At 43.7% G+C, this 27,702-nt stretch overlaps 2 protein-coding genes across 5 annotated transcripts in view; one reads left to right on the top strand and one right to left on the bottom strand.

Annotated features, from left to right (window-relative positions):
* zgc:152891 (uncharacterized protein LOC767741 homolog) overlaps window positions 1-12,561 on the top strand; it is a 22,433-nt gene extending 9,872 nt beyond the window's left edge. For all 3 annotated transcript variants that reach the window (XM_046040696.1, XM_046040699.1, XM_046040698.1), the window contains exons 5-15: window positions 1,687-1,776; window positions 1,907-2,022; window positions 2,370-2,542; window positions 2,632-2,775; window positions 4,384-4,587; window positions 6,172-6,258; window positions 6,345-6,514; window positions 8,957-9,072; window positions 9,155-9,255; window positions 10,699-10,869; window positions 11,396-12,561. In XM_046040696.1, coding sequence (XP_045896652.1) covers window positions 1,687-1,776; window positions 1,907-2,022; window positions 2,370-2,542; window positions 2,632-2,775; window positions 4,384-4,587; window positions 6,172-6,258; window positions 6,345-6,514; window positions 8,957-9,072; window positions 9,155-9,255; window positions 10,699-10,869; window positions 11,396-11,575 — 1,552 coding nt within the window. In that variant the 3' untranslated portion in view covers window positions 11,576-12,561. The remainder of the gene's footprint in view (window positions 1-1,686; window positions 1,777-1,906; window positions 2,023-2,369; window positions 2,543-2,631; window positions 2,776-4,383; window positions 4,588-6,171; window positions 6,259-6,344; window positions 6,515-8,956; window positions 9,073-9,154; window positions 9,256-10,698; window positions 10,870-11,395) is intronic.
* On the bottom strand, window positions 12,312-25,715 carry LOC123963688 (trafficking protein particle complex subunit 14-like). Of its 2 annotated transcripts, none has more exons than XM_046040700.1 (12): window positions 25,335-25,715; window positions 24,629-24,724; window positions 24,247-24,376; window positions 24,011-24,097; window positions 23,127-23,247; window positions 20,137-20,284; window positions 19,616-19,698; window positions 18,671-18,822; window positions 17,648-17,784; window positions 15,360-15,438; window positions 14,902-15,016; window positions 12,312-13,118 (listed from the first exon to the last, which is right to left on the bottom strand). In XM_046040700.1, the coding sequence occupies exons 1-12, from the start codon at window positions 25,698-25,700 to the stop codon at window positions 12,962-12,964; spliced, it is 1,671 nt and encodes a 556-aa protein (XP_045896656.1). In that variant the 5' UTR covers window positions 25,701-25,715; the 3' UTR covers window positions 12,312-12,961. The 2 variants fall into 2 exon arrangements, with proteins under 2 accessions (XP_045896656.1, XP_045896657.1); XM_046040701.1 differs by lacking the exon at window positions 12,312-13,118 and adding an exon at window positions 15,662-15,719 and having other exon boundaries at window positions 14,901-15,016.
* Between the last annotated feature and the right edge of the window lie 1,987 nt (window positions 25,716-27,702).

Genomic DNA, 27,702 nt, shown 5'->3' with positions numbered 1-27,702 from the left:
TGCTGGCTGCTAGAGAGGATGCAGGTTTAAGTCGCCCCCTGCTGGCTGCTAGAGAGGACGCAGGTTTAAGTCGCCCCCTGCTGGCTGTTAGAGAGGACGCAGGTTTAAGTCGCCCCCTGCTGGCCGCTACAGAGGACGCAGGTTTAAGGCTTTACTTTTCAGACCGTTAGGTGCCGAGTAGCATGTAGCTGCAGTAACACAACCATCACAGGGTGTGTGCCTGAACCTAAGTTATTGATTATATGCATGTTGACCTGTTACCTTACAACAGGGTTAAACCTCCTTCATGTTGCTGTGCATTACCACCACGACTCCTCTAGATGGCGCTGTCGCAAAAGAGCTGCGGTCCCAGGATTGCGTGGGTCTTGAAACTGCAGCCTCTGGTACTGCAGCTACATAATATTGGAAGTTCCTGCTTGGATGTGACCTTGTCATGTTCTGATTTCAGTAAATACAACAGTTCTAGAGGTGCTTACAGATGTATGATTCAATAAAGTTTCACGGCCTCCCCTTCTCGCTAACACCAGGGATGCCTTTCCACTCTGCACACCTGTCATGGTTTGTCACATCTTTTGGCGTCTGGTGCCAACACACGGCACCCTTTAGCACCATTGTTCAACGCTAAAAGAACTACTATGAAAAAAAAGAAAAGTCCAAGAAAGAAGGTGGTTGAAGTGGACAGGTGGGACAAAAAATGGACTTTCACCCAAGAGGCCTGTGTTTAAAATGTCAGCGTTGATTCCTTTTAGTGATGTTATGTAACTTGTATAACTTTTTTACTTAACTTACGTAATTTAAGTTACGTATGTATATATCAACGGCGAGAGACAACCTATCTTTTTATCCTGTCTGAACTGAGCCCTGAATCACACACATGATGTTGGTCAATTTAAAACATAATTTTGTCCGTCGAGAAAGTCGCAGTTTTTCCTAAAACAGTAAAGTTACGTGTCGTTTTGTGTGAAACCCGTTCAATGAACTACATCTCTCGTCTCGCACAATATATGTCACCAACATGTTAGCGCGGTAATGCTAAGCTAACGTTCATTGCTTTCTTGCTACTAGCTAGACAACTCAGCTATGTTCCACGCATCTCACCTGATGTGTTTAATCCAACGACTCTGTCCTTTTATCACATCATCCTCTTATGTAAGTTTTTTGACGTTAGCTTCAGAAACGTTAGCTTCAGTCATTGACATAAAAAGTTACGACATCACGTACGTGACTTTTGGGTTTGGGGTCTTTGTAATTATGTATTTTCACAGTCTGATACCTCAAGAGTTTTACAACAAACTGCGACTTTCTTGACTTTTAAATTTACCTTTTAAATTAACAAACATCATGTGTGTAATTCAGGGCACAATTCAAACGGGATCAAAACAGTAGTTGTCTCTCGCCGTTGACTAACGTTACCGTACAATATTTTTCTGAAATAAGGTCCCATGGTGGTCCACCGGAAGGGGACGGGCTTAGACTCTAGTAACACCTAGAGTCCATAGTAGGAACTGCATTTTGAGTCAACAGGGCAAATATAATTTTAAGTAACTCAGGGGCAATATAAACTAAAGTGTCGCACCATAGTTTGAACCCCCCTACGCCGGTGGGCAGAGTTTTAGACCCAAAATCTGTGAGAACATCTAACTATGAACTCTTTGTGGTTTTGAGATGTTCGTTCTCTTATTGCAGATGGCGTAAATTCGTCGACGGCGCTCCTCAGTGCGTTGACCTGAACAGTATCTCTGAACTCGGGCCGAACCTCAGCTATACACACAAGAGGTGAAGTGCCACTCTTAAAGTACGTTCTGACTGAGGTCTGGTGAGCGTGGGAAGACACTGAACTAGACTTGGGACAAATGCATGAATTAGTGCTAAGGAGTCTGAGCTGTGCTTGTTTTCTTGTCCTCAGTCCGGTCACTAACGTGCACTACCTGAAAGGCTTCCTGGACCGAACTCAGGCCTGGCCGGGTTTCACAGAGCTGGAGACGGTTTTCACCCACAGCGGACACCAGAACAACACCGCCTGTAAGAATCAAAACCAGCAAATCCTTTTCTTCAGCATCACAAAACTGGCTGATGACACTGCTTCTGATGGGCAACTGACACCTTAGCCATCAGTGTGCAAACGGGGTGAATGTGATGTAGCGTAAAGTGCGGTGAGGGGTCGCAAAGACTAGAAAGGCGCTTTACAAATACAGAGCATTTACCGCTTTGCAAATTAGTTTGTAAGGATGTGTTTAGACAGGATGCAAGGCTAATTTTAGGGGATATTTGATTGCAAATGAAGACAATGGAAAGCGGAGTGCATGTTGACACACAGCCTGTAGCTTTTGTTTTTTATGACCCATACCGTTCTTTTATCTCTCCGTCAGGGTTTGTAAAGACTCACTGGATGGAGGACTGGTATTTTGGCTACCAGTGTCTGAATGGCTGCAACCCTCTGCTGCTGCGTCAGACCCGCCTCCTCCCTCCAAACCTGTCCGTCAGCTCCGACATGCTCCGCCCCTTCCTGCCTGAAGGCTCCTCCCTCGAGCAGGAGCTAGCGGTGCGTTCTCTGACCTCCAGCTGTTCATTGGTGCCAGGCAGTGCATTTTTATTTCAGCTGCTCTGTCTTGATGTTCTGTGACGTGACAGAAAGGAACCATGTACCTGCTGGACTTTGAAGTTTTGGACGGCGTCCCAGCCAATGTGGTCAACGGGAAGCAGACGTATCTGTCTGCTCCGATGTGCCTCCTCCACCTGAACCAGCAGGGCCAGCTGCTCCCCATCGCCATCCAGGTGAGCTCCGGGTCTTTTGATACAGGTAATGCTGCTGTGTACTTTCAAATGTCATTTTTCAATCTACCTTCAGAAAGCACTGGGTGTTGATACTGCTGCCACTAGTTTCGTCACTTAATCGATCATCTCCCCATGAAGTTGATCAGCAAACTCAGCACCCTGCAGCTGGATCCTGGACTTCCTCACAAACAGTCACTTCGGATTGGCGGACTCACCTCCTCCACTCTAGTGCTTAACATTAAAACATCGGGTGATGACTACCGGGCGTCTTATGGGCGTAAAAACTTGAAATGACGTCACGGTGGATATTTTCCAAGCAGGGACCAGGTAAAGCAGCAGTGAACACACAGGGTGCAGATGTTGGTGTCGGTTGTTTGATAGGCTGCGTCATAATAAAATATAGAGGAAAAATATAGAAAAATGACGAGGAGACAGAGAGAGGCGGGGCAAGCCGGTGTGTTTACCTGAGGTGTGGGGAGAAGAGAATTCTGAGGAAGGTGCGAAGCATATTTAAAATTTATAATAATATTGTTCGTGGTGATTAAAACCTGCTTTCACGTGGAGGTATAATCTACAATCACGATCAACCATCTGTCAGTCTATTGGCCCAACCCTACGACGACGAGACTTCACATCAGGAGGAAATTCATAATCTTGCAGAGTGGTGCTCAGAGATAAAGGAGATAAAGACACACTGCTGTCTACATCAGCGGTGCTGAGGTGGAGCTGAGGTGGAGCAGTTTCAGGTTCCTGGGAATCAGCATCACAGAGGACCTGACGTGGTCGTCTCCACGGTGGGGAAGAAATAAAAGAAAAAAAGACTGTATTTCTTGAGGAAGCTTAAGAAGGCCAAAGTCCCACGCCAAGTTCTTGTCAGTTTTCACAGAGGAGCAACAGAAAGCATCCTGACTGGAAACATCAGTAACATGGGATGTGCACAGCCCAGGATGATGGATTCATACTGCACAGAAGATCATTGGTACGCATCTCCTGAGCATCAGTGAGATCGGTGAGGTGCCAGCAGAGCCCGAAGGATCCTAAAGGACAGAACCCACCCAGCCACAGCCTGTTCACCCTGCTGCATGCTGGGAAGACATGTAGAAGTTTCTGCTGCCGCACCACCAGCAGCTATCTCTTAAACTCTAATTCATCCTCAGCACTGCTTATTTCTATTTTTATAGTTGCTTCTGTATTAATGTATTTTGTCTGCTGTTTAGCAGAAGGGAGTTACAAACTCAGTTTTACTCTATAACCTGTTTTATTGTGACAAAATAAATCTACTTGTACCTTCTTCTTATACCTTTAGTAAAAGTGAATCAGAATGTAAAACTACACCAAAAGTAAAGGTCCTTCGTTCAGAATATTACTTAAGTAAAAGTATTATCAGTAATATGTTCTTAAATTCTCATTATTGTTACTGATGAGTCATGTGTAAAAAACAGTCTACTGTTCAACTAGTAACTGAAGCTGTGAGATAAACGTGGCGGAGCAGAAGTAGAAGGTGACATCAAATAGAAATACTCAAGTAAAGTTTATTTGCTATGAAGTACAGGACTTAGCCCCCCCCCGTCAATCAGCCAACCAATCAGTGATTTTCCTCTTCTTCAGTTGCAGCAGACACCCGGCCCTCAGAACCCCGTCTTCCTGCCCTCTGACCCCGGCTGTGATTGGCTGCTGGCTAAGATTTGGGTTTACAGTGCAGACTTCCAGTGTCACCAGTTGGCCTCCCACTACCTGAGGACTCACATGCTGGGGGAGCTGTGCTGCGTGGCCACGCTGCGACAGCTGCCGGAGCCACACCCACTGCATCAGGTGACTCAGACGCCAATGCTGATGACCTTTAGGCGGAGTAGATGCAGTTAATAGTGTTTAGTGAAATACTTTTTGACTTACATGGAGGTTCAGGGAGGCAGAAATCATAAAATCCAACGAAAAGCAAAAGGCCAAACTGAGAAAGAAGAGAACCAGAATTCAGAATCCACCACTGAACGGAGCCTCCAAGTGCTCAAATGCTCAATTCCGATCTTTTTTCCCAGATCCGATTTAGTTTGTTTGACAGTTCACATTATAGTTGAACTTTTCTTTAGGGTTTCCGGCGCTGAACAACACAACTGCTCCAAAACACCCTCAGACAAACAGCGTGCACATAACTCAGGAGAGAGCTGGCGGTCCGGTGGATTTCAGGTGTAAGACAGGGAATCTGTGAGCAGGTGATAGCGAGCACATGTTTAATAATGGCTTTTTGTGAAGCTTTTTCGTTCAGAGCAGCTCCGTCTGCAGCAGAACAGCAGCTCTAGAGTCAGGTCGCATTTAAAAAGATCTGATCTGTATCGGATTCGGACCACATATGGAAGTAGCTGAAATCCAAACCGGAAGAGATCGGATTCCATGTGACTTGGCCTGTTCACACTGTCATAAATAGATCAGATCGGATTTGGGTCACTTTGGCCTGCAGTCTGAAGGTTAATCGAAAACGGAGAGAGACTCTGGATCCGCCAAACGCTGAAGCAAAGACAGAGACGTAGGCCCAATCTAAAATAATCTAATCTGAGTGCGAGAGGCTGCAAGGGCTGAAAATACTGTAATCACGTTACCTTGGCGACACCGAAACCCGTTGCACACTTTTTATTATGTTTTTGCCAGATTTCTCGCCCTGCAGAGTGGAGGAGATATTGATGTTACCATCTTAAATCCATGTTAAGAAAAATTTAAACAATTTTAACATCAGCGTTGGTTTCCATGCTGGTTTGTGTCTTGTTTGCCGTGATTTTTCTCTTGTTTCCGGGCTTCCCCGGGTAACCCCCGTGTTTCAGGTCACAACGCTATGAACTGTGGGAAATGTGGACTTATGAAAAGGGTCTAAAAAGGGCTCAAAATGTATCGAGGGAGCCCTAAGCCCTCATGGACTCACCGGGAACGCACCTCAAAGTCTTGGACTGGGCCTTTAGAGCACAAGAGGGAGGCACAGGTGGACACAATCAGGGAAACGAAACACACGAGGAAGAACCCTTTCAAAATAAAACAGGACAAAACCACAACACTGACGAGCAACATCCAGGCATCATGCAGGTGTGCAGCTGGTACACTGGCTGTTTGCTGCTCCAGCTGTTTATTAGAGTGGCTTCAGTTAATATTCAATAAATCCGCTCTCAGAGTTTCTCGTTTCCAGAGAAGAAGTTGTGAAAAGCCGCCGTACGCCAGCTAGTGAACATAGTGACACGTCAACTTAAAAGCCGATGATATGTTAATGTTGTGCTTGTTTCAGCTAAAAGCAGCAGGACAGAATCATCAGTTACTGCAGGTTTAAGGAGGATCACATGTGACTGATCACTTTCCGTTGGTTAAATTTCTCTGTAATCAGTTTTCTCTTCTCTGATTGGCCGTTTTTGCGGGTAGCTGCTGATGCCACACCTCAGGACGTCGCTACAGATCAACATCCAGGCCAGAGCCTCGCTGCTGGCTTCTGACGGAGTGTTTGATAAGGTACATCATCGCCTGTCACAGGAATATTAGGTGTGGAAGCTGCACCGCACCAGCTACCTGTCCTTGTGTTGGTCTCCTCCCTCCAGGCGATGGGCTGCGGTCTGAAGGCGCTACCTGTCCTCCTGTCCCGGGCGTCAGAAAGGATTTATTATTCGTCTCTGTGCGTCTGTGACGACGTGATCGAGCGCGGTGTGGACAGACTGCCGCAGAGCTACTACGCCCAGGACGCACTGAGAGTCTGGGACGCGCTGCACAGGTGAACAAACACACCTCAGCCGGGTGATTAGGCCAGCTGAGAGAAACTGGAACACTTTCTGCATCATTTGAAATCAAAGATCACTTTCCAGCTTTTTATTACATAAGAGAGATTTTATTTTGAGGCATTTAGTTTTTTCCCAGCAGTCTTTGGAAATTTACAAAAACACGAGTTTGACCTCACAGAATCAGAAGGGGCTTTATTGCTAAGTAGTGTTTTACACATACTTTGCCGATGAGGTGCTACACGTAGACAAACATGCAGCTGACATAAATAGATGTAGAAATATATAAATATGGAATAAACAAATGCAAGTTATGATACAACTATTAGCAGAGAAAGAACAACATTGCAGATATTTACATGTGTATTATTCTGGGTTTGTGTTGTGCAGACGTGTTGCAGCGAAATATATAAATTGACATTATAAAAATATACAACAACAAAGATTAACAATTAACATCAAATATGTGCAATGTGCCAGGTTCATGCATGATATAACATGAAGTGATTTACATGTGCAGGGAGAGTCAGTAGGAGGCCTTGTTAATGAGGCTGCAGACGGGAAGAAACTGTTTTTGTGGCGAGAGGTTTTGGTCCTGATGGACCGCAGCCTCCTGCCAGAGGGGAGAGTCTGAAAGAGTTTGTGTTCGGGGTGGGAGGAGTCAGCTGCAATCTTTCCTGCTCGCCTCAGAGTCCTGGAGGCGTACAGGTCCTGAAGAGAAGGAAGATTGCAGCCAATCACCTTCCAGATGGTGGTGGAGGAGGTGAGGATGGACTCAATGATGGCGGTGTAGAAGTGCACCATCATTGTCTTTGGCAGGGTGAACTTCTTCAACTGCCGCAGGAAGTACATGCTGGGCCTGTGGGAAGGTAACGGGAAAAGATCTGGAGGTTTCACAGGTTTTTGGACCAAAATGCAAACATGTATTTACGGCAGGTGGAGTTTACTGATTAATTCAACAAAACAAAGGGTTCAACTCACGAGTCCAAATGAAACCACTGACAAAACAAAAGACAAAAACCCAGCGAGACATGCGAGTGTGAAAACGTAAATCCAAAATCATCAATAGGGAACAGCTGGCAGACAAATGGGACCCGGACGAAGACGATCTGAAAACAAAGCGCGATACGAACACCCGACACAGAGATCTTCAAAACAAAACAGTAAATGGACAGAACTCGTATAAATACAAGATGCTGGAGCTCCCTGGTAGCCTAGTGGTTGCTGTCCGAGTAAGTCCTTCTACTTGATCTTTGTCATCTGCCTGTGTTTGTGCACATATTTAGCATAAATGAAATGATTTCATTTGTCTGTTTGTCTGCATTCAGGAGGCCTCCAGTTTCTTCTTCTTCTGTGAGAAACGAGAGATTTGGGTCCAAAAGCAAAACTCAAACTACAGTTTGACACAAAATCCAGGTTTACATGAAAGAGTCCAAAGAAGATAACTTAATTTCACAGTTTTTTTTAGGAATAATGAAACAGACTTAGACGACATGTTAGACGACAACAAAGGAGGAGGAGGACCCAAGTGTAGGGTTGGGGACGGTTTCAGTTTTATTGATTCTGATTCTACTTGTAGAATCTCGGTTCTGGTTTCTTCACCACAGATCTCCTTCCTCCTCTTCCTCCTCGCTCCTCTTCACCTTCCTGTCTCTAAAGTGAAAGGAGTCTCTGTCCTAGGGACTCGTCTCAGCTGTAGCCATCACAGTATAAAAGGTGAACGTCGGCTCACCTGTGTTTTGTACCTGAGACGTTGTTGCTGTTAGCGTTAGCTGGATCTGGGATCACGCCACATTGAACACATGACATTTACATTTATTCATTTAGCTGACGCTTTTATCCAAAGCGACTTACAATTGCTATACATGTCAGAGGTCGCACGCCTCTGGAGCAACGAGGGGTTAAGTGTCTCGCTCAGGGACACAATGGTGGATGTCTCACATTGGGAATCGAACCCTGGGTCTCCCACACAAAGGTAAGCGTCTTATCTATGCGCCACCACCACTCCACATGAGGTGACGTTTGTTCGGCGTAGCATGGACGGTAAAATGCTCACTGCAGAAAGCAGAATCCAAATGCACGGGTCTTATCCAGTCCACGGTTCTAGATACCCCAAATGCAGACAACCAGACAGACTGTTACTGTTTGATGATTTATTAGGTGCGTCTGATTTCATGCGACGCAGCGCTGACTTAACGTGATGCGTGCTGGACTTAAAATAAGGCATGCTGGTTAGAAATTGCGTCCGAATTTCGGTGGCGCTGCAAAACGTCACCAGGTCACATGACATGAAAACCAAACCACTGCCTGGTCTCGCGGCATTTGCAAAGAAAAATGCACAGACCAGGAAGAGTCTTCTCCATTGTTCCTGTTAATGTCAGCTGAAATGTAACGCACATAACCACCTGTGTGTGTGTGTGTTAATGTGTCTGTTGCAGGTTTGTAATCGGCTGGGTGGATCTGTATTACAGTGGAGACGACGAGGTGCTGCAGGACTCTGAGCTTCAACACTGGATCACCGACATCAACGCACACGGATTCAACCCAGACTCAGGTGTTTGTTTGCTTGTTTGTGTGTTTGTTTGTTGGAGACACAGACGAAGTGGATGCATAACGAGTCTCCCCTCCTCCGACAGGTTTCCCCCAGTCTTTCCAGACCAAAGCAGAAGTGTCCAAGTTCGTCACCATGGTCATCTACTGCTGCTCAGCTCTACACGCCGCTGTTAACTTCTCCCAGGTGGGCGACCTGCAGAACCCGTCACATGACCGCAGCGTCCATCTTGATTTAAAAACACCTGTGGAGGCTTCCTACGTGTTGGGATTTCCAAAGCCAGTGGTATCTGTGCGTGTTTAAAGCAACCAGACCGTCTGAAATAGATCGTTTCTTCTTCGGCTGGTTTAGAATCACACGTCTGACTCCTGATTAGGGCTGTGCCAAAAAATCCATACAGCGATAAATCGATATATACATATTATACATTTTTCCATGAAACTGTATCGATGTTCCAGCCCGTCATGTCCATACAAAAAGCGATTCGATGGTTAGCTCAATGCTAACATAAAATGGGAATGTCCTTTAACAAAAACGCTTACTAGTAAGCATCTGCGCTGAACAGTTATTAACATAATGTGATGTACAGATTAGAATCAGGTGGTGAACAGCAATTTTTATTAGCAGTAAAAAAAATATTTTAGAATTTTATTTGCCTTTTATAAACAAATGTTTTGATAATAATTTTTCGTAGTTGCTCTGCAGTTTTATTTACAGACTGTGCAGCAGAATCGTGCTGTTTGGATTTGCAATAAATAAATAGAGAGAACTTTTTTACATTTTGTATTAATAGATAGATATCATGCTGAATCACTTTAGGGTTGTCCAGCGATATATCGATTAACGCAGAATCGCTGTATCGTGATATTATCGTGTATCGTGAGGTACCCAGCGATTCCCACCCCTACTCCTGACGGTCAGTTTTTTATAAAAAGGATCTAAGTTGCTGTAGCAGAATCATTATCTTTTTATTCCACACATTTTTCTTTGTTGTCAAAATCTGCGCCTAGATTACCCACAATGCAACTCGATCACAGACACTTTGGTTTAGAGATTGTTGTGCTAGTTGCGGCTAATGTAGCCTCCTCCCCAGCAGATGCTCACGACGGCGTGGACTATGTGCCGTCGTGAGCATTTCAATTTCTGCCTTGGTGTCTGCGTCGCCAAATCGCTAGTTGGAGGCGGGGTTTCTATGTTCCCCTGTGTTGACTTTCTTCTTCTTCGTTGGTGTTGGCTGCTACAAACCGTGGTGACTGAAAGCGAGCGGATCAAGTTGGAGCTGATCGATTCTGGACAGCAGTACTTTTTTTGAAATTACTAAAATCGGAAACGACAGAAGGCGTCAGAGGAAACGGCGAGTACGATCCTTGAGCCATAGTGGTATTTAGGGGGAAATGTGACGAGGCCAAACCTGCCAATCAAAGTTCTTTGGTCTGCATCGCGGAGGCATGTAGCTAAGATTTTAGGGAGATGTGCGTCAGGCTACGGCGTAGATTTGACTTTAGACTACTTTTTGTTGCAGCTGAATTCCCAACACGTGGAAATGGTTCCCTTTAAGACATAAAGTTTTCTTGTGTGCAGGTTGATCAGTTTGTGCTCTGCTGTTCTTCCTCTCTTTGTCTCCTCCAGTTTGATTTCGCCCTCTGGATGCCCAACAGACCGCCATCCATGTTGCGTCCTCCTCCGCAGGTCAAAGGCTCGGTGACGGAGGACGACATCTTGTCCTTCCTGCCGGATGTGAACTCGACCTGTCGCGTCCTGACGGTGCTGGCTCTGCTGTCGCAGCCCAGCGTCGACTTTGTGAGTCTCCACCCGCACCGTCTGCTCAGTGGGAAAAACAAACACCTCGTTCTGTTGGAAACATTTTTACATTTAATTATTTTAAATTCTACATGTGTGAATGTAGTTCGTCTCCAGGGAGCTCGGCGGCTAAAACAAACTCTTAAACAAACAATCAATCATGTTTATCGATAACAACAGAATGTATGTGTAGCTGCAAACCCAAAGTCTTTACAGTTTTATATGTCAGAGAAACAACCTTGTTGAAACAAACAACGCCTCGAGATCAGTCACTGATCTCCGCTCACAGTCTGCTCACGCCGACTTGACGGCGCCGTTTTTATACCCCGCCTATGCAGTCACCTGCAGCTCACGTTAGACTATCAATTCAGTGAAAGTCAGCTGCCATCATCTCGAACGCACCTATTAACAGAAATACTTTGGCCTGATCTTGTATTTGACTTTCAGATTATTACAAGACGTTTTTTTTTCAGATCAAATAAATCACAAACCTGATGTGATTTAACAGCTCTGTCTCCCCCTGCAGGTTCCTCTGTGTCACTACAAGGAGGCCGTGTTCAGAGACGACACCCACCGCAGGCTGGTGGAGGAGGTGCAGGCTGAACTCAAGGCCATTTCTGATGACATCACAGAGCGCAACAGCCAACTGGAGCTGCCGTACCCTTACCTCTTACCCACACACGTCGAGAACAGCGTGGCCATTTAAATCCTCTTCCTCAGCAACTCGTGCTCGTTTTATAAAGGAATGAGCGTCTGTGTAATCAGCTGCATGTGATTTACTATTTGATTTATTATAATTTTCTACATCCGTTTGTTTTCTTTTGCAGACACGGTCATGTTGTGGATAAAAGACCTCTGAGACAGAAATACCTGATTGGTTTTCTGTTGATTTACTAATCAATTAATTGACCTATTCTGCGCTGGTTCTTAGCAGCCGTCGCATGATTTAATCTTAAAGAGCAGAACTTTTAAGTTTTCACTTATTCCCACAATTTCATCGCAAAAAAGGCCAAAAATCATCGCACTGTTTCTTAGAAAAGCTGCTGCAAAATCACAAAAAAAGGCTGCAAAATCCTGGAGGGACTGAACAGCTAGTTCCTGTTGGGGTGTCTTTTAGCAGCAATGTGCCATTATTACCCAAAAACACGAACTATTTTGCTATGTTTAATAAATATGACACCACTTTTGCAAGTTGGCACTATCGATAGCAGCCAACAAACTGCAACTTTCAAATGTTCATTTTAAACCGACAAACATCATGCGTGTAATTCAGAGCACAATTCAAACGGGATCAAAACATTAGTTTTCTCTCGCCGTTGAATATTGTACATATTTTTTTCAAAATAAGGTCACATGGTGGTCCACCGGAAAGGGACCATCTCAGTTTAGCATGTTAGCATGCTAATATTTGCTAATTAGCAGCAAAGTACAGCTGAGGCAGATGGGAATATATGTATTTGGTCAGAAACCAAAGTTTAATAATAAATAATAAAGCCAATAGTTGCAGTCTGGCACGCTGCCAGTGTGACCAACAACAGAACAGAGTTAGTTTTCTGAAGGGTTGTGTTCAGGTTGTGAAACAAAGGGAACAGAAAGCTGTGATTACTTGTTAAATTACATTTTACTACAGGAAACCTGCTGATACTGATTGTGAACAGATGATAACACTGAAATAAAAGTTGAACTCAGCAATTACCTGTGTGATTTTTTTTTTCTGCAGATCTCACAAATTAATAATAATAAAACCGAAACGTCTCTCACCTTTAAATAATACAGAAACACGATAATACATTATATTAAATATGTCATTTAACAGTCTGTACAGTCAGTTTGTTCATCACCGTTTGGATCCCAGTGTTTAGACACTTTGCACAGAGTCTCGTCTTTGTGTTCCTGTTTAAATGACACGAGGCAGCAGGTTACACCGAAGCTTCTGGGAAATTAAAAGTGAAGTCCTGAATGTGCCTCTCCCTCTCTCTCTGTAACCTTCTGATGAGGCTCGTCCCGCCGTGTTTCAGGTGTTTCCGTTAACTTTTGACTCGTGGCCTCTCCTCACTGCATCCTTGAGCTTCCCTCCTTGCTTCCTTGCTCCCTAGCTGACGGGGTCCACCACCAGGACTTTGCACTCCCTCTTGGCGATCTTGTCCAGCGACAGCAGCGTTTTGTCCTGCGGCGGCAGGTAAAGCGGCCGACCGACCGGAGAGCCGACAGGAGGGGTGATGGCCCGCCGCTCCATGGCACTGCCCGTCCTGACACACACACACAAATCTGATTGGATGAAACTTGATGGGGAACAACACAGGGTTTAGTGATGAACAGGAAGCACCTGAAAACAAACTCTAATCCAAAACTTTAAACCTGCACTAACTGATTTTTCTGTGGTGAAGTTGTTCGTAGAGCTGCAACAATTAGTCTATTAATCAGTTCGTTAGTTTGCTATTCACTATAACTATACTTATTTTTTAACAAGCAGATAAGTAAAAATTCTCTGATTCCAGCTTCTTAAATGTGAATATTTTCTGGTTTATTATAGGTCCATGTGGAGAGCAGACGGGATGTAGTATTTCTGGTAGCGGAACTAAATCTAACACGTTATTATGCAAAATTCATTTTTAACTTTTATTATAGCGACTAAATGCTCTTCTTCTACAATCGGCCTAATGTAATTATTTAAATGTGTTCCTTATGTTGCTGTTTGTAGGAAATGTGACTGTTCTGAACTGTAATGAAATCAAGCAATTGTAAAAAACGCCATAACTGCCACACTACTGCTGTTTAAAGTGCTCCCACACAGCTCTTTAGCTGCTAAATGCTCCACCATGTTCACCAGCTGCTCTCTGACCGAGTCTGTCTGCTGTTTGTTTGTTACCCAGCGATGGAAAAAGTATTCAGATCTTTTACTTAAGTAAAATGAGTAATGAGAAAATACTCCACTACGAGTCCTGCATTCAAAAAGTAAGTAAAGTATTATCAGCAAAATGTACTTGAAAGTACCAAAAGTAAGAAATACTCATAGTGCTGTAAATGTTGTAATAAGTGTTATACTATTATGATGTTTTTAGATAGATACAGAATCTCACAGTATCTTTTCATGTGACAACACTGAAGAAATGACACTTTGCTCCAATGTAAAGTAGTGAGTGTGCAGCTTGTATAACAGTGTAAATTTGCTGTCCCCTCAAAATAGCACATCAGTTTTATCTATAATTTTGAGCAGTTTGTGCAAAAACAACCCTACGACAGGATTAATGTTACTGCTGCATTAATGTATACATGGCATTTTACTGCTGTAGAACTGCTTTACATCCTGTTGGGTAGTTTAATCTGCAGCAACGCATCACAGAGAACAACATTCTGTATCTCTGAAAAGCAAACTATTCATGTGCTCAGAGAAACAGCCGTTTCCAGCTGATCTGAGGTCAGCTTTAATAGTTTATTTAGATTAAGAAGTAACAGGTCAGTTTATCAAAAAAAAAATTTTAATTCAAAATCTCCACATTTGGAGATACGTGATTTTCACGGGACAGGAAAGATGTTAAAAATTATAATCTACTATATTATAGGTCCATGTGGAGAGCAGACGGGATGTAGTATTTCCGGTAGCGGAACTAAATCTAACACGTTATTATGCAAAATTCATTCAACTTTTATTATAGCGACTAAATGCTCTTCTTCTACAATCGGCCTAATGTAATTATTTAAATGTGTTCCTTATGTTGCTGTTTGTAGGAAATGTGACTGTTCTGAACTGTAATGAAATCAAGCAATTGTAAAAAACGCCATAACTGCCACACTACTGCTGTTTAAAGTGCTCCCACACAGCTGAGGGCTTCATTTCGTTTTCCCTTTGATATAAACTACTAATAATTAAAGCGGTCAGACAAATGGATTAAAAAGTCCAACATTTGCCTGTGAGATGTAGTAGAGTAGAAGGATAAAGTAGCATTAAATGGATATACTCAAGTAAAGTACAAGTACCTGGAGTTTGTACTTAAGTACAGTACTTGAGCTACATTCCACCACTGCTGTTACCTCATGATGTGGGATCGAGACGGCTGCTGGTGGGAAAATGACTGTGATCGGCCCAGACTGGCCTGGTGTCGGTCCAGCAGGTCTCGAACCGCCGGGCTGGACGGGCTGTTTTTACCTGACGGAGAGAACGAGACACGGCTTCAAACACAAAACTTATAGCAGCACATTTGAAATGTTTTAGTTTGATACTGCAATAAAAGTGGCCGGCGTGTTATTACTGAGTCTGTGACGCTTTTGTTGCTGTGTTTGATGTTATTGTGCAACATGTTACAGTAAAATAATTAATAAATGTAAATTATCTGGTAACATTTATGACATTATTACTTGGCATCAAATGAGAATGTTCTCATACTTGTCTTTCGAGTTCAGCTATAAAACTTTCTACACTTTCAAGCTGAGTCTTTCTGAAGCAGCGCTGACGTTTATAGCGTTGGACACAAAGCCATGTTTCTTCTTACGTGACAGCGGCCGAGCATCAGGTGGAGGGTTGGACACCGAGGCCGTGAACTGGAGCTTCAACTTCATGTGCTGACTCAGCTGCAGAAAGAGCGAGCGTTAATCAGAGGAGGAAACAGAAGAAGAAATGTGTAATCAGATTTCCTGGGATCATCTTATTTCCCCATGTTGATGTGTCTTTGTGACTGATTGAGACTACAGGTTTTGAAGGTGGTCCAGTACTGAGCGAGATCACTGCAGTCGGCTGCAGAGGAACAGGGCTGCAGTGTAATCCAGACTCTCTTGACAAAAGCAGTAATTTTACCTCTCTGGTCCGCCGCTGCCTCGGTCAGTTCATTTGTGTCATTCTGTGGAATTTTGACCTTTTAAAACACACAATAACAAAAGCAATCAAAACTAACAAAGTCAGACAGTAGCATAAAACTAACCGACAGAGGCAGCCGTGGACCAGCAAATCTCATGCTCTGCGAGGTAAAATGACTGTTTTTATCAATGGACTCTGGTGGCTTTGACGAGAGCAATAACGATAGCGACCGTTTCTGGTTAAACAAAAAGCATCTTCCTCTTTAAAAAAGCTCTCTCTCTGTAGAGATTCTTTCCATCATGTTGTCAGACACTTATAATAGCCATCTGAGCCTGTCAGCAGCAGAAACAAGCTCTCTGACAGAAGGATTACTATTACTGCAGACCTGTCTCACTGCTGCTGACTGCAGAGCGCTCGCTCTGTACTGGACCAGTTTATTGGACCAGTTTATCGGACATTTTGTTCCCATTAAGCTGCTTGCACACTGCTCAGTGCCCAACCAACACCAACACTGTAAAGCTGGCAGTAGTTTCAGTCCTTAGAAAGTTCAGAAAACCAACTGTCAGACTTTTGTTGCCTATCTTTTCTTATTTAAGTCAGAAGGTCGAGGCTGCAGTCACTTTTTGGCAAGTGGAAAACTTCCTGTTACAGGTTGTATTGGCCCTTTAAAGGTATTTCAACAGTTTCAAAGGACTGGGGGAGCTATAGTCAGCCATAGCTCATAATGCCCATGTCTTAAATCAATTCATTTTGAGAACCTTAACGTCACAAGTAGTGCGGTGGTACAAAACTGCATTGGCGTTATTGGCTGTATTGGCCATTTAAATGTATTGCAGCTGGTAATAAGGTGGATTGGTCGGCACAGAGTAAGCAAAATTAATGTCAAACGGACAACTGCAAGAGAGACACTTCAGTTTATTTTATTTATAGCCTAACCCAGCCGTGAATCATGTTAATTAAAGACTGCAGTCTGTTTTCCAAATATAAAGAAGGATATTAAACATGAGCCACCACCAAACACAAATTTCATCTTTCATCATCAACAACAGGCTGATTACATTTTGTCAGGCATGATAAACACTTGTGATTACTCCGTCACAAGAAACATTAACGCTTCACAAAGACATACCTTTGTTACCACAGACATAAAGTAATACTTATTTGCACGTTCTGACTGTTTGAGATAAAAGCAGCTGCAGATGTACAGATACTGGGCGTTACAGCTTTAACATACTGCGAGCGTGTAACTTAAAAATGCACTTTAATAATTCTTATTTTCAACTTAGCATCTGTAAATTTAATTGATCATTTAATGATTTTATTGAATATTTATGAATTTTATATCATTGAGTTATTTTTATTTATCTTTATTTTTGCTAATGTTTCCTGTGGAAATGACCCTCGCTGCACACTATACCTTCTGTATCTCCTAAGCTTTCATAGTGCTCCGTCTCCCTCAGTCTCGTTTTGCACTGCTGAGGGTAAGTTGTGTGGAAAAGTGCTGCTGCCTGCTGGTCTGATGGATTGTTTTCTTTGGAAATTGAACCATTTACATTATAACTTTAAACACATATTGTCTGATGTCAATACAGTCATGTTACGTCGCGGTTTTGTGTTAGTTCCACCGTTAAAATAAGTTTTAGTAGTGTTTTCATTTTAACTTTCTAGCCGCCATTCTTACCATGGCAGGTGGGCCGTGTCATGTGACCAATGTAGCTTGTTGGAGATTTCAGCGTCTCTTTCCTTGAGTAAACGCTATATTTTTGTATGTTTAGGAAACAGAGGTGCAGTAAGAGGAAGCCAGAAGGCAATTAAAATGTGCACTGTGATCTACAGGAGCCAATAAATTGTGAAAAATAAGTCATCTCATGAGTCATACCTCAGCACACCATTTTTCAGTGGACGATCACAGGTTACACAGACATGAAAACGTGGGAAAAAACACATTTCTGTTCTGACTGGAGCTGTGCCTCGGAGTCGACGTACCTCGTAGAGTCCTGGTTTGAGGATCTGAAAGGCCACGCTGAAGGACAGAGTGCTTCCTTTCCGACAGTGACCGAGGTTACTGAGAGGAGTGTGACAGACCACAGCTGCCAGCGTTGTGTCTTCACTCTGACCGCGACCTGAACAGGGTGAAAAATTATAAAGTGACAACTTCTTTTCTAGGTCTTAAAGGAAACCCAGTACAGCACAGGTCCACGCGACAGATAACTGAAATCTGACAATGCCTACAATATCCTCGCTTATTTAACTAATGTCATCGGTCTGTAGATGATAAATCAAATTCATTCCACCAGTCGACGGGGGCCGCACACCACACAACAGCTTCTGTAGTCAGGTCAGCAAGTATTCTGGAGCAAAACACAACTCACAACAGCCGACCATCAAAACGCTCAAACACAGACCCACACAGTGCTGAACCAGAACCAAAGACACAACCATAAAATACAGGCTGCGTTATCATCTCTGATTCCTAATTCTTATCATTTTAATCTTTTATCGCTTTTAGCAAATGTCTCATCCTGCTCATGTTTAATGTGAATACACTGTTCAATAAAGCAGTAGGCATACATTGTTGGGGAATTGTTGGAACTCTTCCCTGCTCTGTATCAAAAGTACAATGAGATGACTTTTGTTATGAATTGGTGCTACATAAATAAAACTGAAATGCATTTAACAAACCTGGATTTTAAAATTTATCTGTGCAGGTAAAACTCCTGAATTCCAGATTGAAAACTTCTGACTGCTTATTGTAAAAAGACTGTAAAAGAAAATATATTTAAATAAAATAATAAACTCTATATTGATGTCAAAATGTATCTCTACAGTAACTAATCCTCTGTTTCACTACTCATGCCTTTTAGGTGACAGTTAGATAAAATATGGATATTGTGTTAATGAAATGATATGATGGTCTCTCAGCTAGCTAACATCAGATGGCTCAGTTTAAGTAAAATGAATCGTAATTACAAAACTCTGAAGAACTCACACACACACACACACACTGACCATCTGGAGTCCAGACGAGCCGAACAGCCAGGAAGTCCTGCAGGTTGTTGAGCAGAACGTATTTGACCTTGAAGTGCTCCTTCACCCTGACGGTGCTCGGACAGCTGGCCGTCATGACGAACCGCGGCCGGTCCAGACGGACACTGGGCAACCTGATGGGGGGGGGGTTCAGTATCACGGCTTGCTTTTGATTTAGTTTGCTATGATAATCTGTATGAAATCCACAGAGGATGTTAGATGTGTTGTGGCAGGAAGGTCTGAACAGTAACAGCAACACTTACTTACTGAATTTATTTTTGAGTTTTAAAGGAGCATTTTCACAGAACATAAGTAGCCAAATAATCTGGTATCTGTCTAACTGTCTATATGGGATATAGAGAGAGAGAATGGGCGGGGCTTACACCACAAGTGGGCGGGACTATCAGGAAGTTATTCATTTAAACCTGAAATTTATATGGGTTGACCAGTAGTTGCTACATTTATTTATTTACATAACAGCTTCAGAATTGAACCTCATAGCAACGTTCCTATATTTTCTGTTTATTAGAAAATTCACATTTCACTCTGATGATACTATTATCATCATTATTATCTCATTATCTGATACTCGTTTCAGCCGAGTACTCGCTCAACCCTACTGGTCATCCATGTCTCAGATTCTGACGCACTAAATAAACCATGCGGATCACAATGAATAATTAATTAACAACAGAGTCCCACACTGTCTGCTGCAGACTCAGCTTTAGGTGAACTGGATTTTACAGGTCGACCACGGGGTTGATCTAACAATGCAATGGGGAACAGAGACACGAGTGGGACAGACTTTTAAAACGCTGTCTGACTGCTAATTGCAAAATATGTGGTCCTCCCTTTTGGCGCCCCTCCCCCTGCTGGTGCCCAGGTGACCCCATACATCCCCTAAAAACGACCCTGCTTGGTCTTTACCTGTAGTGGGTGTAAATACAGTTGGTGAAAGGCATCTTGGGAGTTGACCACTGCAGCACAGCGACCAAGGGAACCTCCAGCCCCTGAAAATAAAACACATACTCTAAAGGAAATATTGTGACCACAAGTTCAGAATCATGAAACATGAAGCTGGAAATGTCTTCAGCCACTTCACTTTCCTCTGTTTTCTCTTTCAGGGTTGAAAACAAGTTTCTGTGTCAGCGTTTCTGTGCAGACTCTGTTTTGATAAAAGCAAACAGTTGACTAACGTTCACACTCGAATCCTCAACATGCAGGACTGAGACGGCTTTCTGGGAGAACAGCTTCTGGGTTTCAGTTTGCCTTAATGATGCCGAGCAGTGAAGGAGGAAATGCTGATTATGCATGTTTTCCAAAACACGGTGGAGACATTTTTTCCAATCCTGAAAAACTGCAGTTAAATATTTTTGTAAACACAAAAAAATCAGAATAAAATCCTGGAATATAAAAGATCACATTGTAGAAACACAACATGTCCAAACCTCGTTGGAGTCGTCTTGCGGCATGTCGTTAAGGTGCAGCTGGAACAGGAAGTCGTGCTCCTCCAAAGCGCTGAGCATGCTGGGAAGGCGGCAGGCCAGGCTGTCCACCCTGCAGAACGACGCCATGCCAACCTCGCCTGACTGGTGGCTGCAGAGCAGGACAAGAAGCAGGTTGAGCGCCATTGAACTCGTGTGGATAGACTCAGAACGTAACATCACTGTGTAATGTAACAGAAAATAATGTAATTAAATAAAGATTTTATAACAAAGGTTCAGGAACAAGATCCCGCCTCTCTCTCACTGATCCAATCGCCTGTGCATATGTAAACCCGTCGAACCTTCCTGTCCCGTTCGTCTCAGTTCTCGCATCCCTTTCCCCACAAACCCGGTTCTTCTCCTTTCCAACCCGTTCTCATCGCAGGGCGTCACATATGGACGCTTGGTCAGATCCCTTGGCGTCACTTTTTAGCGCCCTTTAGCATCGTTTTAGCACGTGTAGGGCTCTGTGGGTCAAGTTTGCAAGAATAAATATGCAACGTTCGGTTGGCCTTTCAAAATAAAACTAGCGGTTAATGTTGTGACATGTCGCAGTTTGGTCTCCGGAATGAAAGTCTAGTTTCTGATCCACCCAACCACCTCCTTACCCTGACTTTATGTTACTTAAATACTTTTAGCATTTAACTGTGATGCTCAGAGGCGCCATGTGCGTTGGTACCAGATGCCAACAGAGCGTAGGTGTTTGATGCCCTGGGAATGATAACGGGCTGCTCTCTCAGTGATCAGTGACCCTGGGTTTTCTGTTTGGATTTAGCATGCACCATCAAAGACCTGAAGGCTACAGTAAATACTTCCAATTAAGTAATAGTTCTTTTCTATCACAGGTACCATGATAAATGATCGAGACGGGCCCCCACCCTCAGTCTTGAGCCCCAGGACATCACAACCCTAACCGACCCCCCATCATCCTATCATCACCAAACTCTCTCGCCAGCTCAATAAATGACCTTTTATACAGGCGTCTGTGAAAACTCTTAGCCGTCCAAGTCAAAGTTATCCAAGGTTGGTTAAAATTAGGGCTGACCTGAATGACACTTTTTGAGCGTCGACACTTCCATAGTTATTAACAGCGAATAATCAAAGCTTCGAGCAGAAGCCGTGAATAGTTTAGCCGGGCGGAGGTCCAGGTGGAGAGCAGACAGGATGAGCACTAGTATTTCCGGTAGCGGAACTAAATCTAACACGTTATTATGCAAAAATCATTTTTAACTTTTATTATAGCAACTAAATGCTCTTCTTCTACAATCGGCCTAATGTAATTATTTAAATGTGTTCATTATGTTGCTGTTTGTAGGAAATGTGACTGTTTCGATCTGTAATGAAATTAAGCAATTGTAAAAAAGTGCTCCCACACAGCTGAGGGCTTCATTTCGTTTTCCCTTTGATGTGAACTGGAGCGTTACGTTCGCTGCTGTCGGCGGAGGTCAGGCATCCGAAAAAACCCTAAATAATCGAATCTCAAATTTGAAAATCGAATGTGAACCCAACGGTCGAATATTCGGGTCCAGTCCTAAAATCAGGGGATTTGGCTGAAGATACTTGAAGACGTTTAGCCTCAGTGCTGCTGATTTTAACCTTCCTGGATACCATTTATGCTGCACAACTGTTGTAGTGTACGTTAGTGAAATGGGATGTAACATAAAGTCATGCAGCGGAATCATCATGGAACATCAGGAGAACGTATTGTGATAACGACATCATGAGTTGATGTAACATCACAGATTCATAGTGTATCACAACATGTTGTTGGCATGGCAACAACATCTCACAACATGACACACCAGTGGCCCGCACTACGAAGAGAGTTCAGCCTACTCAGAGTTAACTCTGGGTTATCAGGCAAACTCAGGGTAACAAACTCTGACCGCCTACACTGGAGTTAAACGGTACTACGACGGTGGATCAGATGTTGGTTAGTTGAGTCCGTGTTAACTTAATCGGAGGTGGTGCGCGTTCCCATTAAAGCGGCGTGTTTGGCCGGGCAGACAACGGCGCGTGCTCCGTATTTCTCCAGAGGAATGCATGTCAGTAGTGTCGGCAAATTATGAATGTAAAGACAAGTTTACGGCTAAATCTAATATCGTGGCGTGGAGTAAATTTGTAGCCAAATTATCTTCACATTGTAATTCAAATCTCTATTCTGAATTTTATGGGCTCTTCTTTTATGTGTAATATGGTTAAGTTGTAAAGGTACAACTGCACATGAGGTCCACTGTAATAGCAAAAAAAGGAGCCAGTGGAGAAAATTTAATTTCCAAGATTAATCTACAAGTAAAAAACTTTAAGATTCTCTGACATTATAGTCCTACATTTATGAGAGAAACTTATAGTCTAAATATGTGAAAACACAATTCCAGACTACAGACGGGCTGCATCTAAGAAACTATCCCGTTAATTATTTAAGATTCCTCTCTACAGTCAAAGAGGCTGCAGGGCTCGCTGTCCGAACGCAATGCTGTTCAGAACTTCACCGCAGCCTCGGTGGAACAAATCAGGATGAAATCTAAACATATTTTATGAAGCGGTGTGTATTAATATCCTACTTCTCATCAGTAACACTGAGTACAGATGTGGTGTGTAGTCCCCGTGCAGGGTAACCTCCAGTTAACCACCAACAAAACCTGCTCGGAGCAGTTTAGAGATGCGGCGTAAATTGCCATGTCCACCTTTCGTAGTACGGGTTAACTGGGAAGTTACACCTGAAGTTACCTGGATAAGCCAGTTACCTCGCTTCATAGCACAGGCCACATGACATCATGATGTAAACAGAAAATTCATGATGTTGTGATATGAACATAACAAAACACACAGCTACAGTAACAACATGATAACCTCATGTGGCGCCGTGTGACAAAGATAAACGTGACATAACACACTGTAGATTACATTATGTAACACAACAAGAACATGAACACTCATGTTTCTGTACGTACCACACATTGTCCACCAGCAGCACGGAGCCGTCCGGCATCATGGGAAGGTAGGAGGCGTTGAGGTTTGGTAAAATCCGAACATCCCGAATACTCACCTCCTCCTGGGACGACTCGTTCAACACTGAGAGGCGGAAGATTTGTATTATGTCAAATTTAGATCCTGGTTTGTGTTCTAAATGAGACACTTCTGGACACAAACTGTTCAAACTTTGGGAACAAAAATACATTTTCCAGTTTCACTTGTAGACAACATTTCTGCAGAGATGTAACTACTGAACAGATTAAATACTATTAAAATGCACATGTGAAAGCTCAGAGTAGAGCGACGTGGCATCATGTCACGGCAGCTACAGGGAAAAAAGAGAAACCTGGTTAATACCTGCACATTTCTGCTGCAGAAATCTGATTACTGTGGAACGTTATAGTAATAGTATATATAGTAATAACCCGGGCTTTTATCTGGGACAGGCCTTTAACTCCGTCACATAAAGTCAGCTCTGCGTCTCTCTTGTTGACCATAACAACGGTAAATCTGAATGAATAATACTTTGGTGCTCAAGGTTCCCATAAAATGAACTGAATGATTAAATCGAACTGATCTAACAATGCGCAGCAGGTGCATATTCACATAAGTTTAAACATTCATGTGCAATCTAATCAACTTAGCTTCAGAGGGTGATCTGATGGGCTTTCAGAGGTTTTATTCTAGAATAAAGAACTTCAATAAAAACCAGTTTATTTTATTAAAACATGTAGCCTAAAGGGACAGGCGTCTGATTAGGACACTTTTTATTGCAGTGTGGTGATGGAAACCCTTTAGCTTGAATTACTGACGATTGAATTACTGACGACTGATGAAAGATCGATGAAGAAAGATCTCCTACCTTTGAGGACGGCGAGATGCCTTCCAGAGACGGTCATCTGCTTACAGCGGACGGTGGGAGGCGGCAGGACGGTCAGAGTGGTGCTCACTGTGGACGGGAAATCGATTAGTCTATGAAATGTCAAATAAACAACAACAACCGAAGACCAAAGATAAAATCGTATAAGAAAAGCAGTGAATTCAGTGTCAGCTGAGAAGCTACAACCAGAGAATTTATTTCTGGATTATGAAATGTACCCTGAGCCTTGAAGGTGTTCAGGTCGTGCCTGAAGGTGTGTGTTGGTTCTCGTTGCTGCAGGACGCTCAGGTAGCCGAGTTCCTGCACCTCCGCTTTCTCCGCCTCCCTCTTCCACACCGTGACCATCACCTGTACAAACACATTTGATCCTCAACCAGTCAGGTGTCTCCACAATGTTGGAACTGTGGAAAATGATGTAGGCCTATTAGCTTGAAGTTGGCTAGAAACAAACCCCGGACCACCGTTTTGTGTTGAACCAAAGACACCTGAGTTTTCTAACAGCTTTCACAGAGATGTACTGAACTCTGACGGACAAAGGCCTCTGGTCCGGAAAAAGCCCTAAAATCCCACCTCCAAAATGAGACAGATGTTCATCCTGACCTTGACTTTTAGGGTGCTGACTGGGAGTTTGTCCAAAGAGACGGTGAGGGGGAAGATCACTTCATCCGTCAAAACCACCGGCTCATCCAGAGGAGACTGAGACGGAGAAACAGACACTGATGAGACCAAGAACCAATTACCATCACTCATGCAGCTCAGTTGTATGATGTAACCATCATAAATAAATAAAACTAATCAATCATGTCGATGTCACCGGGGGGAAGTGATGCCTGGAGCATCGATTAGCTAACGTTTAGTACATGTACAGTACAGTGCTGATATTTTAGCAGGTAATATTTACTATGTTCACCATCTCAGAGTAGCATGCTAACATTTGCTAATTAGCACTAAACAAAATAAAGCTGAGGCTGATGGTGCTAGATGAAAAGTTAAGGGAAGTTATTACAATTCATCCTGAGGGGAACATTAATGTGTGTTTAATGGCAGGTAGATTTCAATATACTTTCCTAAATTAGTTAAACTTTGACCTGCTAGTGGCACAACAGGATATGTCTGGGGATCACCAAAGTCAGTAGGATTCATTCTTGGGGCACTGTGGACAACTGAAACAACTTTCATGGCTTCACACTTTTAGTGTCGTTAAAAATCCAAAATATCAACATCTTTGTGGCGCTAAAAGGAAAAGTCAGGATGTCACCAAAATTATTAGGATTAATCTTCCGGGCACCATGGCAATCTGCTGTACCTGAACAGGTGCCCTGCGGAACTCCCTCGCCGCTGTTCCAGATGAGTTGTGGATGAGCAGTGGCTTGCAGTCCCTAAAGCTCCGACACCGGGAGTCCACTCTGCTGCCAAGCGCTGCAATGGCTGCCTCCGCTGCTGCAATGTAGTCCTCCTCGCCGTCCTCGTTGCCCTCGTCCCCGCTGCTCTGGTAGTCGTGGTGAAACTGGTGGTGGTTGCCTCGATGACGGCTACTCTCACCTGGACTCACACTGGCCACAGCACACAGAGAGCCAGCCAGTTCCCTCCACGCCCGGCTACTGGCTGACTCCGTCCCAAAGCCTGCTGCAGTGCCATCACTGCCCCCTGATGGAAAGTTTTCACACAACATTGATGCAAATTCTTGATAACTAAAGATATATCTGCTTTTAGCCCTGGTTTTGTTAAATATTTTACAGTGTTTTAGCCCTGCTGTTGTCCAGTGTTTTAGCCCTGGTGTTCAGTGTTTTACAGTGTTTTAGCCCTGCTGTGGTCCAGTGTTTTCCAGTGTTTTAGCCCTGGTGTGGTCCAGTGTGTTACAGTGTTTTAGCCCTGGCGTGGTCCAGTGTTTTACAGTGTTTTAGCCCTGCTGTGGTCCAGTGTTTTAGCCCTGCTGTGGTCCAGTGTTTTAGCCCTGCTGTGGTCCAGTGTTTTACAGTGTTTTAGCCCTGGTGTGGTCCAGTATTTTACAGTGTTTTAGCCCTGGTGATCAGTGTTTTCCAGTGTTTTAGCCCTGCTGTGGTCCAGTGTTTTAGCCCTGCTGTGGTCCAGTGTTTTACAGTGTTTTAGCCCTGCTGTGGTCCAGTGTTTTACAGTGTTTTAGCCCTGCTGTGGTCCAGTGTTTTACAGTGTTTTAGCCCTGGTGTGGTCAAGTATTTTACAGTGTTTTAGCCCTGGTGATCAGTGTTTTCCAGTGTTTTAGCCCTGCTGTGGTCCAGTGTTTTAGCCCTGCTGTTCAGTGTTTTACAGTGTTTTAGCCCTGGTGTGGTCCAGTGTTTTACAGTGTTTTAGCCCTGCTGTGGTCCAGTGTTTTAGCCCTGGTGTTCAGTGTTTTAGCCCTGCTGTTCAGTGTTTTACAGTGTTTTAGCCCTGCTGTGGTCCAGTGTTTTACAGTGTTTTAGCCCTGCTGTGGTCCAGTGTTTTACAGTGTTTTAGCCCTGGTGTGGTCAAGTATTTTACAGTGTTTTAGCCCTGGTGATCAGTGTTTTCCAGTGTTTTAGCCCTGCTGTGGTCCAGTGTTTTAGCCCTGCTGTTCAGTGTTTTACAGTGTTTTAGCCCTGGTGTGGTCCAGTGTTTTACAGTGTTTTAGCCCTGCTGTGGTCCAGTGTTTTAGCCCTGGTGTTCAGTGTTTTAGCCCTGCTGTTCAGTGTTTTACAGTGTTTTAGCCCTGCTGTGGTCCAGTGTTTTACAGTGTTTTAGCCCTGCTGTGGTCCAGTGTTTTACAGTGTTTTAGCCCTGGTGTGGTCAAGTATTTTACAGTGTTTTAGCCCTGGTGATCAGTGTTTTCCAGTGTTTTAGCCCTGCTGTGGTCCAGTGTTTTAGCCCTGCTGTTCAGTGTTTTACAGTGTTTTAGCCCTGGTGTGGTCCAGTGTTTTACAGTGTTTTAGCCCTGCTGTGGTCCAGTGTTTTAGCCCTGGTGTTCAGTGTTTTAGCCCTGCTGTTCAGTGTTTTACAGTGTTTTAGCCCTGCTGTGGTCCAGTGTTTTACAGTGTTTTAGCCCTGCTGTGGTCCAGTGTTTTACAGTGTTTTAGCCCTGGTGTGGTCCAGTGTTTTAGCCCTGCTGTTCAGTGTTTTAGCCCTGGTGTTCAGTGTTTTACAGTGTTTTAGCCCTGGTGTGGTCCAGTGTTTTACAGTGTTTTAGCCCTGGTGTGGTCCAGTGTTTTAGCCCTGCTGTTCAGTGTTTTACAGTGTTTTAGCCCTGCTGTGGTCCAGTGTTTTACAGTGTTTTAGCCCTGGTGTGGTCCAGTGTTTTACAGTGTTTTAGCCCTGGTGTTCAGTGTTTTAGCCCTGGTGTTCAGTGTTTTAGCCCTGGTGTTCAGTGTTTTACAGTGTTTTAGCCCTGCTGTTCAGTGTTTTACAGTGTTTTAGCCCTGGTGTGGTCCAGTGTTTTACAGTGTTTTAGCCCTGGTGTGGTCCAGTGTTTTACAGTGTTTTAGCCCTGGTGTTCAGTGTTTTGCAGTGTTTTAGCCCTGGTGTGGTCCAGTGTTTTAGCCCTGCTGTTCAGTGTTTTAGCCCTGCTGTTCAGTGTTTTAGCCCTGGTGTGGTCCAGTGTTTTAGCCCTGGTGTTCAGTGTTTTAGCCCTGGTGTGGTCCAGTGTTTTAGCCCTGGTGTTCAGTGTTTTCCAGTGTTTTAGC

The sequence above is a fragment of the Micropterus dolomieu genome, linkage group LG23 (genome assembly GCF_021292245.1).
Source record: "Micropterus dolomieu isolate WLL.071019.BEF.003 ecotype Adirondacks linkage group LG23, ASM2129224v1, whole genome shotgun sequence".
NCBI classification, from domain to species: Eukaryota; Metazoa; Chordata; class Actinopteri; order Centrarchiformes; family Centrarchidae; genus Micropterus; species Micropterus dolomieu.
Note: the sequence above shows the minus strand (reverse complement) of the source record. Positions and strands in the feature narration are given on the sequence as shown.